The 13,218-nt window shown below is 39.2% G+C and overlaps 1 protein-coding gene across 1 annotated transcript in view; it reads right to left on the reverse strand.

The window, feature by feature from the left end:
* The window catches only part of THUMPD3 (THUMP domain 3 tRNA guanosine methyltransferase), a 44,750-nt gene extending 33,922 nt beyond the window's left edge, over positions 1-10,828 (reverse strand). Inside the window, exon 1 of the mRNA XM_079122081.1 lies at positions 10,690-10,828. Coding sequence (XP_078978207.1) covers positions 10,690-10,733 — 44 coding nt within the window. The 5' untranslated portion in view covers positions 10,734-10,828. The remainder of the gene's footprint in view (positions 1-10,689) is intronic.
* Positions 10,829-13,218: the final 2,390 nt, after the last annotated feature.

Raw genomic sequence — 13,218 nt, forward strand, 5'->3', positions numbered from 1 at the left:
CCTCCGAATGCTGTACATGACATCAAAATGAGCTGGGCAATTGATTGTGAATTCCTTAAAGTTTTCTTTTAATTATTATTTTTAATAAAAAAAAAAAATGAGAGCTGGGGATATAGCTCAGTTGGTAGAGTGCTTGCCTTGCAAGCACAAGGCCCTGGGTTCAATCCCCAGCACCGCGAAAAAAAAAAAAAGAAAAATGTATACTTTAATGAGCTAGGGTGTTATTTTTTGAAACTCAGCTGAAAGGCAGTTAGTACAGCAAAGACTACAAAGTGCACTGACCCCCTAGAATTTGATTTTTGTTACTTTTTAGTTATGTGTGGGTTTTTCCCCCTCCCCATTTTGGTTTTAGTAGGCCTAAATTTGGATGTTTGGAGGAATGAACATTATTGTTTTGTTCTAGAGGGAAGTTCTTGATGGTGATTTCTCTTTCCCACAATGGATTTAGATATTAAAATGGTGCTTATAAGAGAGTTAAAAAATGAATAGCAATGCTTCAATTAAAAATGATAAAGGAGACAAAAAAAAAGACCATTGGTTCTCACTTAATTGGACCAAAGACCCCAAGATACACCTATCCTATCCATTCTGCTTCTAATGGGAAAATAATTTCATGATAACAAAAAATGAGAGAGAAACAGAATAGCAACCCTAAACAACAATATTGTAATAGTTATGCAGGAACAAAATGATAAAAAATAGAAAAACAAAATTACTTGACATGTGACATAACACAAGAGGGCTGCAGTTGAAACTCAGAACACTTTGGAGTTCATATTGAAAATTGTGGAAACTCCAGCAACTTATGTGCTCACATGTGCAGCAGGAAGTTTGCATCATTGCCAAACTTTCTGTGGAAGGCAGAGTTTTCAATAATTGGCAGTACTGTACTTTTTTTGTGTGTGTGAATATAAAATTTTAATTATCCTTAATAATTAATAAAGAAAGCTATTAAATACATAGTCATAGGTAAAAATACAAGTCCTTAGCCTTGCTTGGAATTTGCTTTAAGAATTGAAGAAAACATGCATTTTTGGATCTTTTCACAGTTCATCCAGAAGATTCTAATGGGTCACAACTCTGCTTGGAGACATTCTGGCCTAAATGACTGTAACCTACCTACCTTTCTTTTCCTTTTCCCTCCCCTCCCTCTCCTTCCTTTCCTTTCTTTCTACTGGGGACTGAACCCAGAGGTGATTTACCACTGAGCTATATCGCCAGCCATTTTAAAATTTTTTTATTATGAGACAAGTTTTGCTAAAGTGCTGAGGCTGGCCTTGAATTTGCAATCCTCCCGCTTTAGCCTTCCTAGTTACTGGGATTACAGGTGGGCACCACTGCACCCAGCTGGCAGCTTTGTTCTTGAGCCTCCTCCAATTTTCTGTACTTAAACTTGTAACTATCTTTTTTTTTTTTTTTTTTTTTTTTTGCGGTGCTGGGGATTGAACCCAGGGCCTTGTGCTTGCAAAGCAAGCACTCTACTGTCTGAGCTATCTCCCCATCCCTATCTTCCAAATCTTTGAGTAGCAATCTGATTTGTACATTAAAATGACCACTCTACTATTAAAAGTTTAATAACTAAATAAAACCCTTTTGGGGGAATATTTGGCAAGAGGTTCAAAGTCTTAAAAATATACAGCCTCCTTGACCTGGAAATTCCAATCCTAGAAAAAAATTAAGATATGTATACAAAGATGTTTATTACAGTGTTTTTTTTTTTTTTGTTTTGTTTTTTTTTTTTTTTTGGTACTAAGGATTGAACGCAGGATCACTCAACCACTGAGCCACATCCCCAGCCTTATTTTGTATTTTATGTAGAGACAGGGTCTCACTGAGTTGCTTAGTACCTCGCTTTTGCTGAGGCTGGCTTTGAACGTGAGATTCTCCTGCCTCAGCCTCCAAAGCCACTGGGATTATAGGTGTGTGCCACTGTGCCTGGCTACAGTATATTTTTTAATATTAGGAAATATAGAAAGAAACCTGAAGTTCCCAGTAATAGTGGATTAAAGAAATGTTATTTTCATCTAATAATATATTATGTTTTCATTATAAATAACTATAACAAGGAGACTTAATGATATAGAGAAATTGTTCACAAGACTAATTTTTAAAATTAGGGCATATGTGTACACATGATATAATGCTTTTCATTTAAATATATATGCCATTCATAGAAAATGGCTTGTAGTATAAATAAGGCAATGCTAACAATAATTATTTGTACTATTAAGGATATTTCTGAAATGTCAACAATAAAAGTATATTCTGTAAAAAGTATTTACATATGCTTGAAACAAAAAAGATCACTTTGACAGCAGTTAGAAGAATATGAACAAAGGAGATTAGATGAGAAATTATTGTAGTGGTTCAGGCAAAAGACAGTGCAATTAAGAACTAAGGTCATGGTGGTGTGGGCAAAGAAGGAAAAGCCGATGTAGACATATTCAGAAGTCCTTGAGGACAATAAACATACACCACACCTTCACATCCAATAAAACTGGTCTTTCAAAAGAGCCAACGTGACTCATTCCTACCCTTGTTATGCATTTAAAGAAACTCAGAGTCAACTCTGATAATAGCTTCCTGGCTTGTTAGCTAAATTAATGGAGACACAGCTGACCAAGAAAAAGAATTCAAGAGGAAGACTGGATTGTGGAAGGAGATATATTACATTTGGAGATGGGCAGTTTGAGGGGCTTGAGGAAGCTGTGCTATAATATGCAGTACATGAGTCTGGAGCTGAGGTGTCTGGGCTAGAGATACAAAATAGGAAAACATTGATGTTAATTATCAGTATTTGTCATTGTTAAAACTGGGGTGGTTGTTAGAGCTGTTGGATAGTAGACAATAAAGAACTGGGCAGGGCATGCTATGTGGAGTTCAGGGGTGGGACAAGGAAAAGGAGGCTCCTAAGAAGATTAAAGAGGAGTGGTGAGCTGTCTACACATAGTAGGATAGTCTGGGTTCAAAGTCAGCAAGAATGACCAGTTGGACCAGTTCAAGGTGGCTTTCATTTCTGCTTATTATGAAACCTGCAAATAAGCCATGCAACAGGCATAGCAAAGGAGGAAAAAAGCAAAGGAATAGATTCTGGAGTTTCTTTTGCCTCCTGGTGAGTTGTGACCAAAGTTCAGGAATAAATGCACCTCCCTCAAGTCTGACCCTCAATTCACTGTTTCCAATTGGGGAAGTCATTGAGTTTTCTAAATTATCCTTGAGGCAGTTCCTTCCCATGCCACAGCACGTACTCATTAGTTTTCTTTTCCTCGTCCTCTCCATCTGTACCATGCTTGGCCATGGCATACCAAAAGTGTCCAGAGAAGTTTAGAGTAAAAAGGAAATGGAGGTGAAGATGTCAACAATATTGTCAACAATAAAGGAATTGTAGACAATAGCAGGTGCTAAAAAAGCCAAGTAATGTAAGTGCTGAAATGTTCCTGAAATTTGGCAATGTAGAGGTTCTTGGCAGCCATGTATAGGATCCCACCAAGCTCAGATTCCTGCAAAGTCATTTTCATTCTCATAAACTATAATCACAATATCTATTTTAGCTTTTAAAAAAATTTTAGATTGCAGCGAAAGCTACTACTATTGTTAGCAAAGTGTTAGGTTCTCAAGCAGCTTGGAATAATAGGACTCCATGAGCGTGTATGCTTGGTAGGATGATAGGAAAATTCAGATGGCACAAAAGTCCTCTGGCCTTCCTAGCTGGTGAATATATGTGTGATATTTATAGCCATAATCCATGATTAGAAGAAAGCCTAGTCTTTTTCCTGAGGGGCTTTGCTCAAAGGATTCCCTCTAGGAAAGGGGGTGGTTGTTAGAGCTGTTGGATAGTAGATAGTAAAGAACTGGGTAGGGCATGCTGTGTGGAGTTCAGGGGTGGGACAAGGAAAAGGAGGTTCCTAAGAAGATTGAAGAGGAGTGGTGAGCTGTCTACACGTAGTAGGATAGTCTGGGTTCAAAGTCAGCAAGAATGACCAGTTGGAAATGCAGAGGGGACCAAAGGCTCTCAGATGCCATCAGAGCTGCAACTCTCCTGGGTAGTGTTGTTGCTCTTGCCTTTTTGCCTCTTTGACTACATTGTGCTCCACTCACCTTTCCAAGTGTTATCAGCTCTCTTTCTTTGGGCCACTGCTTTCCATGTTGTATGCCAGCTTCCTCTAGGTGACAGTTTACACATTGCCCGTGGACTACAGCCTGCGTTGCTGCCAACCTCTTCTCTCCCAGCAGCTCTTCCCTAGAATGCCATTCTCCTGTGTTTTTTCCATCTCCCGAAGCACCTGGGAAACACTTTTCTTCTCATAAGCCCTAGTGATACAGTTCTCTGTGTTATACTTTAGATTTTTCTTTCCCAGAGCAAAAGAGTACTTGAGTGTGGAGGGTGGGAAGGGTGATTATGACTGGGGTGGGTAATAATCAGGCAACCATAATATCCACATAATGCTGCTCTGTATGGTCGACTACTAAGATTGAATGCGCTCAGCCCCCGCTTCACCCTTTTTGTATGTTGAAGCTCTAATCCTCAATGTGACTATATTTGGGGATAGGGTCTCTGGGAGATAAAGGTAAATGAAGTTTTAAGGGTGAGGCCCTAATGCCATAGGACTCTGGCTTTATAAGAAAAAGAAGGTTCTCTGTCTTTGTCTCTTTCAGCTCTGTGAGGACACTTGCCTTCTGTAAGCCAGGAGGAGAGCCCTCACCAAAATCCAAACATGCTGGCATCCTGATCTAAGAATTCCAGTCCCCAGAATTGTGAAGAAAACAATTTCTGTTATTTAAACCATCCAGAGTATAGTATTTTGTTATGGTAGCCTAGGTTAAGTAAGATACCCTGCAGACTCCTTCATTTATGGCAGTTTTCCCTTGATGGCCCTATTGTCTCTTCTGACAGTCCTGCTACTTATTTTTTATTTTTTAGGAGTTCCACAGTCCATTGCAAAAGGTTGTATATCCCAGTTGTGGGTTGAATTCATCATTTCTTCTATAGGACTCTTGTGTCCTGTGCACATCAAGTAATGGGGCTGGATACCGTGTTGATTATTTGCACACCTTCCAAAAAGGTGAAAAGACTATTGAATGTGGGTCTTCCCAGAACATATGATGGAATTCTGGACTGACTAAGGTCTACTAGGGTCAACTCTATCTTATGGAATGCTTAGTTACTGTCATGTGGCTGAATACAAGAAACACTTTCAAGGGGGATATGAGTCTCTTGCACACAATTATTATTACTGGGATTTATAAATTAAGATGAAAGACTTAACAATGCTTAGACTCTTCTGGAAGGGTTGAGGCATCTCCAGTTTTGTCTGTTAGGTTAGCTTCATTTAAAGCCCCATACTGAAGCAATATCTCTATCTTTTTGCATCTGTTGTTGTTTATTGTTGGTTTTCCATCTGCCCTGTTCTAAATCCGGAGGGGGAGGAGAGGACAGAGGGTAATTGTGAGCTCTTCAGGGAAATGGTGCCAGATATGAAATCCATAAACAAAACAGATTAAACTGGAAAGAATGAGTCAGAGAAGAAGGAAGCAGGAAAGTAGTGAGTGTCACACTGGGAAAATATCACCTCAAAGTGCTGAGTGAATGTTCCTGGTGTATTTGGGATTATCCCTTCAATGGACACCTTTAAATCCCATGAGCACAACTGGGTTCCTGAACTGCAAATGCCTCCCTGCTCCCTGTTGAGCATCTTCTCCTTATTTCCTCATATCTAGCCCTTACTGTCATTTCCGTGATGCAAGCTGATGGCCCATGGTGAGATTTTTCTTTCCTCTGGTGATAATAATCCTGTCACTCCAGGTTCCTGTTTCAGCAGAGCATGAAGAGAATTAGGCTGATTGATTGAGACCAAGCTGGAGTGCAATAAGGATTTCACTTGAGAGTCCATTAACCTTCCTATATAATGTCTCAGAGAATATTTAAACTGGGAGTTACTTGAATGCCCTGCCTTCTCAGGTTTAGCTTGCAAATTGGCATTCCCTCCACCAGATTTTTTTCTCCCTCAGTACTGGGTATTAAAACTGTTCTACCATGGAGCTACATCTCTAGCCCATATTATTTTTATTTTGAGACAGGTCTCTTACTAATTTCTGAGGCTGGCCTGAAACTTGCGATCCTCCTGCTTTAGTTTCCCAAGTTCATGGGATTATAGGCATATACCACCATGCCTGGTGATCAGGTGTATTTTATTTGGCCATCCTGGGTTTGAAATTAGTTCTCAACATTTTTTTTTTTTTTTTGGTTTGGTACTGGAGATTGAACCCAGGGGCACTTAATCACTTAGCCACATCTCCAGCCCTTTTAAAAAATTTTATTTAGAGACAGGATCTTGCTGAGTTGCTGAGGCTGGCTTTGAATGTTTGATCCTCCTGCCTCAGCCTTCTGAGCCACTGGGATTACAGGTGTGCACCACCATAGATGCCAACATTTAAAGATAGGAAAATTTTTTTCCAGCTCCTTGTTAAAAACTGGAAGAGTCCTGGACCTGCATCCTTTGGAATAGTTGTCTGATGCTGAGTGAAGACAGTTAGTGAAGACATGAGCTCTTCAGGTCAGATTTCCAGGGTCCCCACTGCTGCACATGTTTATGATAGCCACTATAAGCACTTGAATTTGTGTCTCCTGGTTTACAGGAAAGAAAAAAGCATTTATTAAGTGCCTTCTATACATGAATCCTGTACCTTGTAATTTTCATATGTTATCTCCTTTGATTTTTCCTAAGAACCTGGTGAGATTTAAGCTCCATGACTGCAGGGATCGTGCATGTGTTTTTTTGACACTGTAAGAAGATACAACTCCTGGCATTGTCATAGGTACATGATAGGAGTGCAAAAATACTTGTTGAATGATTGCATGCTTAGATGCATAAATAAGTGAATAAGGCATTTTTATCCCATTTTTGTAGATAAGACCACCAAGGCCCGGGGCAGTTAAGCAACTCATTCAGAATTCATGTGGCTGGTAGCGGGTTGCAGCTAGGATTCAAATATGTCACTGTGTGACTTTAGAGATCCAACATGGAAGAGAAAGGAAAAAAACTGCATGTTTCCTCAGGACTCAGTATGCAGAGTGTACTTGGTAAGTAACTGCTGAGTTGATTGACAGTCATACTCAACATATTTTCATAAGTACAACCATCCAAAAGATTGCAAGCATTTATTTTAGCTTATGAAATTTGTCATAAGCTGCTGGTGTGGGATGCCTTGAGCGTTGGTGTTATATAATATGGAGGCACTGCAGTGGAGGTTACTGTTGGCATGCAACACGTACAGCACGATGTGTCAGTGAATGGTTGACTTGTGCTCCATAAATGTGGGGCAATTCCAAAGGTAATTCATGTACATCTCAGGAATGCCTTCCAAGGCTTAATTCCTTAAACTTCCTGCTAATGGTGCTTGGCTACCACCAAAGAGCTCAGAGTGGTGCTCAGGAATGAATATAATTCTATGCTTCTTTCTGAGGCTTTTCAAGAGGACCTGAAGCTGACTGAGAAGCATTCCTCCCCCAGAACAAAGCCCTTTTTAAAGAGAAGGAATTGGCCTGGATGAGGGAAATGGAGAAGAGTGTAATAGTGACTTAGTTTCCACATCTATGCTGATGATTCCCAAATTAATCTAAAATTTTGATGACTCTTACACAATCTTAGAATTCCAAAAACTGCTAGATATTTCTTATAGACCCTCTGTCTATCATGATTCCAAATCCAACACATTGAGAACTGAACATATTTCTTTGTGTATGGTTCTGGGGATTGAACCAGGGCCTCATGAATGCTAAGCACATGCTGAATCACTGTGTTAGTTAGCTTTTTGTGGCTGTGACTAAATTATCCAACAAGATCAACTCAGAGGAGGAAATGTTTAATTTGAGTTCACCGTTTCAGAGATTTAGTCTGTGGTCGGCAGACTCTATCACTTGGGGCCTGAGGTGAGGCTTTATGTCATGGTGGAAGAGCATGGCAGAGAAAAGCAGCCCAGGATGTAGCAGGAAAGAAGGGGAGAGCAGTCAAGAAGAGGAAAGTGCTCAGAGACCCACCTCCTCTAGCCACACCCTACTTGCCTACAATAACCACCCATTCATATTAGGATGAACTGAAGAGTGCTCATCAACTAATCATTTCACCTCTGAATATTCCTTCATTAGTAGGAGCTTTTGAGGGACACATCCAAACCATAACAATGACTGAGCTATATCCCCAGCTTGACATATGATATTTTTGTCCCTAAACCAGTCTTTCCTTTAATTTTTTCCCCTCATCACTGACTGTTTATTCTTTCACTTATCAGGGTTCAAACTTTGGAGCTTTCTATCATTATTTTCTATTTATAATCCATTTATGCAAGCACTTTTCCATAAAATATTTCATTATCTTCCTTTTCTTCCCCATTCCCACTCAAGGTCAAAGCCTCTGTCACCGTAGACCTTCACTGCTAAAGTGAAGGTTTCTTAGCTGGGCTCTCTGCTTCTAGGTTCTCACTCATTTTCTTTGTTTTTGTTTTTGTTTCTTTCTTTTTTTAGTCTTGGGGATGGAACCCAGGACCTTACACACTGGTAGTCGAGTGCTCTGCCACTATGTTATATCCCCAGCTTCTTTTCCTCCTTTAATATCACTACACATCAAATTTCTCCTACTGAAACCTTGTTTTCATAACCCTTTCCATATTCCAAATCTATATTATCTTTTTATGGCTCAGAGTCGCACTCCCCACTGTTATGTGAAACTTTGGTTCCATGGGAAAATAATAGGTGTTATGTAAGAAACAGGTTCTGTGAGCAAATGCCAGGGTTGACAAAATTATGAACTTTTTTTTTTCTGCAAGATGATTCATAGCTTTGAGATGTTAATTTGTCTTAGTATGCAGTATTTCCCAAGACTTGTATTTTCACAGAACCTTTTTGGTGGGGTAGTTCATTGGCCTAGGTCTTCATGAACCACATTTGGAAACATTGGTCTACAAATTCTTGATTCCTGAGCCCCATCTCAAGAGTGAATCAGTAGGTTTGGCGTGGGAATAAGAATTTGCATTTTTAACAAATTCTCAGTGATGCTGATGTTTCTGATCTGGGGATCTCACTTTGAGAAGCACTGTCAAGGAGGATGAGGACTAAGGAAGAGAGAGCCCAAGTTACTCTGATATGGCTTTCTGGGACTGAGGAAAACCTAATAGAAGGCACACAGAAGTAAGGGCCAGCTGAAAACATTATTTTACGTGGAACTTACTATTGGTGGCCCAAGCACCAAATCCAGTCCATAGGTGTGTTTTTTTTTTTTTTCTTTTGGTACACTCACACAAAATTTTCTGCTTAAAAAATTAGCTAATATTTAAAAATCAAAGATTTATACATGCACACTCATACATACTAATCTTTTGATTTTTCTTTTTTAAAAAATACATATTTTTAGTTGTTGATGAAGCTTTATTTATTTATTTATATGTGGCACTGAGAATTGAACCCAGTGTCTCACACATGCTAGGCAAGCACTCTGCCACTGAGCCACGATCTCAGCCCCTCTTTTGATTTTTTGAGGGAAATAAGGTGGCAATAGAGGCCACCTACATAGCAACATTCGACATCACCCAACAAAACATAGCTGTCCTGCTGCCCCAAATGAGCTCAGGTCCCAGTCAGCCTTCCAAATGAAGGTAGCTGTGTAAGTTAGAGAAACTACCCAGTAGGCAATAAAATAGTGAAAAGTAATTTATAATTGTTGACCTAAGCTAGTAGGTTGTGGGGTGATTAGTTATATAGTAATAGCTAATTGATACAATCAGCAGAGTCCCCTTAGTCAATTATGTTACCTCCCTGGTCCCTGTAGGCAGGCAAATTTCTAGCCTGGGCCTCACCTTGAAGAACACTGGATAGACTTCAAAGCTTTTCTCATATCCATTATCCCAACAACTTTGTAAGTTTAGCTGGTGCAAATTTCCTTTTTGTAGGTGAGGAATCTGAGAACCAGAGAGCTAAGGAACATCCTAGAGCCACGTAGTATCAGAGCAGGATGAGAACCCAGCACTTCTCACTTCTAGTTCAGTGTTTTCCCTCTTCCAGTGGCACAGTCACTGTTAGTCTCCCCAAGCCATTAGACCTGGCAGCTGCCAAAGCCAAACTCTGTAAAGTAATGAGTGGGATATTTTTTATGAAGGGAAAACCTCTATTTAGTCTTTATTTTTGAGAATATTGTCTATAAAGTACCTAATATAGTGAATAGTACATTAATGAAAGATGGTTACTCATATTATTATCCTCTGTTTCCATAGCATCTTTTGATGTTGCCATCCTTCTTTCCCTACCCCTCCAACACACATGCCTCTGATTCATTTCCTATAGATCAATCAGTATATAACACACTATATTATATTTCTTATGTGTCTGCTCCTCAGACCATGGGTGCTTTAGTTTCAGGGATCACAGATTTCCTATTTATTTCCAATTTCTATAGCCCAGGATCTGAGTTAGTGCTGATTGAATGGAATTGAAATTTAATTGCATAGTTGCAAGATTCAATTACATTAAAAAATTCTTTTAACTTTTTATTTTGCAATAATTACAGACTCACAGGAAGTTGCAAAATCAAAACTACACACATACACCCTAATTTGACCCCTATAGCCATAACCCTGTGAAGCAAGTGTTATTGATATCATTAGACCCATATTAAAAATGAAGAAACAGAGGCTCTGTACCCTGAGATTGGTGAGGCTGAGGTTGTGTCTGCCAGGTTATCCATAAAACAGTTGGTTATTATTCCTTATCATTTCTGCTGTGTGTTTTCCTGGATGGCAGAGCCTAGGTCTTATGTTGAGAGGTGGCAGATAGTATATATGTTAGAAGCTATGTTGAGTACTACTCTAGGGAAACATTTGAAAGTACCATTTAAATAAAAGTTGTCTATGTTTGGGACTGGGTGTAGTTCAGTGGTAGAGCCTTTGTCGAGCATGTGTCATGCCTTGGATTCCATGCCCTGCCCAGGGAAAAAATTGCTTAAATTTTTGATTAAAAAATTGATTAAATCTACTTTCACTTCATTTTACTAGTAATCAAACATACCCTCACTCTTTTATTACAATAGATCGGATGTTTGCTTGATGGGGTAGGGAGAAAGAGAGAGTTACTTTGAGAAAAGAAGGACATGGGAAATTGCTGAGTAACCTGACTCCTGTCAGAGAGAGAATTCTCTCTTTGTACTTCCTCCAGAAGAATGCGGGCTGTCATGTGAGGAGCAGTTATGCTCTTTGTGTATCAGGTAAGGCAGAAAGGAGAGGACTAAGGTTCAAGGAAAGGAGGAATTAGAAGGGGGCCAAGCGATTGAAATCAACACAGGGAAAGGGCCAAGAAATATGAGAAATGGAGAGGAAGGAAGGCAGAGAGGCTGCTGTGTCCAAAGAGAGCAGAATACAAAGTCACCTGCTGTGAAGGAGCCCCAAGATACCATCTGGATTCTTTTTCCTATGAGACCCTTATGCCTGAAAAGGATTATCATCATCCAGCCCTAGTCACCTTCACATTGTTTTATTGGTGGTGCTACTTTTCATGAGTTACATAGTTTTATACCACTGAGTTTGATGGCTTTATTATTGTTTGTGTTCTTTCTTTCTAATGGTAAAGAAAAGCATTTTTGAAAGTTGACAATGATTTTATTTTAAGAATATTTTGATTAATATGTGCAAATATTCTGGAATTTTATAAAACAATAATATACTAAGTTATCCTGTCAATAAGTAAGGACATTTTCCCCTTACCATCATGGTTACTGATTTCATAGGGTATTACCCACATGCAAGAGACATCTGGTATTAGTAGCGGGTTCCATATCATGTTTTGAGCTAATGTGATTTTCTGGTCCAGGGCCATTTGTGTCTGGATAAAAATGACAACTGTGGTAACAATTTGTCTTATTCTCCTTGCAGCAAGTTCCTTTTGTTCATGAGTCCATTATTATCGAAGAGTGTTTAGTTGTAGGTAAATGACCCTTGCCTTCTGTCTTAATTGAAACTCAGCCTGCCACAGTTAATGTTTCATGAGTCAGTAAATCTTGGAAGAAAACCTAATGTGTTGTAAAAGAAAAGAAAAAAACATTGATTGGTTTCAGCACACGTTTTCCTATGCAAACAGTTCCTTGCTTTCCTATAGAAAGAGCTCTCTTGACAGTCTTTTTTTTTTGCATAATCTCCTGCACTTTCTCACTGGCATCTATAGTTGCATATAGTTCTGTTTTGCAAAGAGGAGACCTTCAGTCCATTTGGAAGGGAGTGTGACATCCATAGTCACTCTGTGGGTGTGGAATTTGGGTTTGATCTGTATACTAGGAAAGGAGGTATAAGTGAATCTTACTGAAAGGGCTTGCCCCACATTACATTATATTAGTAGTCTGGGTCAAGCACAGGCATCTCAATGACTTGAAATCTTCTCTCACCTGTAAATTCAAGTTGTATCAGTTAGCTTTTGCTGCATAACAAATCACCCCACAATTACTTAAATCAATGACTACTCACCACTTAACAATGTGGGTACATTCTGAGAAATGCATCATTAAGCAATTCTGTTGTGTGAACATCATAGAGTGTTATACTTACATAAACTACTATGTCACTAGGTGATATAATTTTATTGGATCATCATTTTTAAAAAAATTTTTGTGGTGGGGGAATTGAATCCTGGGCTTCTTTACCATTTTATTTTTTACTTCAAGACAGGGTCTTGCTAAGTTGCTGAGGCTGGCCTTGAACTTGGGATCCTCTTGCTTTAGCCTCCTGAGTTGCTGGGAGAAGAGGCATGAGCCACTGTGCCTCACTATGTGGTCCATTATTGACAAAAACATGTGATGCATGTTTTCACTATATTATGAATTTTCTGGGTAAATTTTCTTCTGGTTTTACTTTTCACTATTTTTGGGGTTTTCTGGGTTTTTCTTCTAATTTTGCCAGGTCTTGCTTATAGGATCTGGGCTCATTTGGGATAGCAGGATTGTCTGAGCCTCTATTTCCATATGGTGTTTTATTTTGAACTTCCTTACACCGTGGGGGTGAAATCAAGTCCTCGGGAACTTGCAAAGTGTCATTTCTGCCATATTCTATCAGTCAGAGTAAGTCTCAAGTCCAACTCAGATTTGAGAAATGGGGACTCTCCTCTTGAAAGAAAGTGCTCCAAAACAGTGTAACCAAGTTTTTTCAATCTACCACATAGCTAGTTGCCTAGGTGAGAATAATTGGGAT

The sequence above is a fragment of the Sciurus vulgaris genome (genome assembly GCF_902686455.1).
Source record: "Sciurus vulgaris genome assembly, chromosome: 19".
NCBI lineage: Eukaryota > Metazoa > Chordata > Mammalia > Rodentia > Sciuridae > Sciurus > Sciurus vulgaris.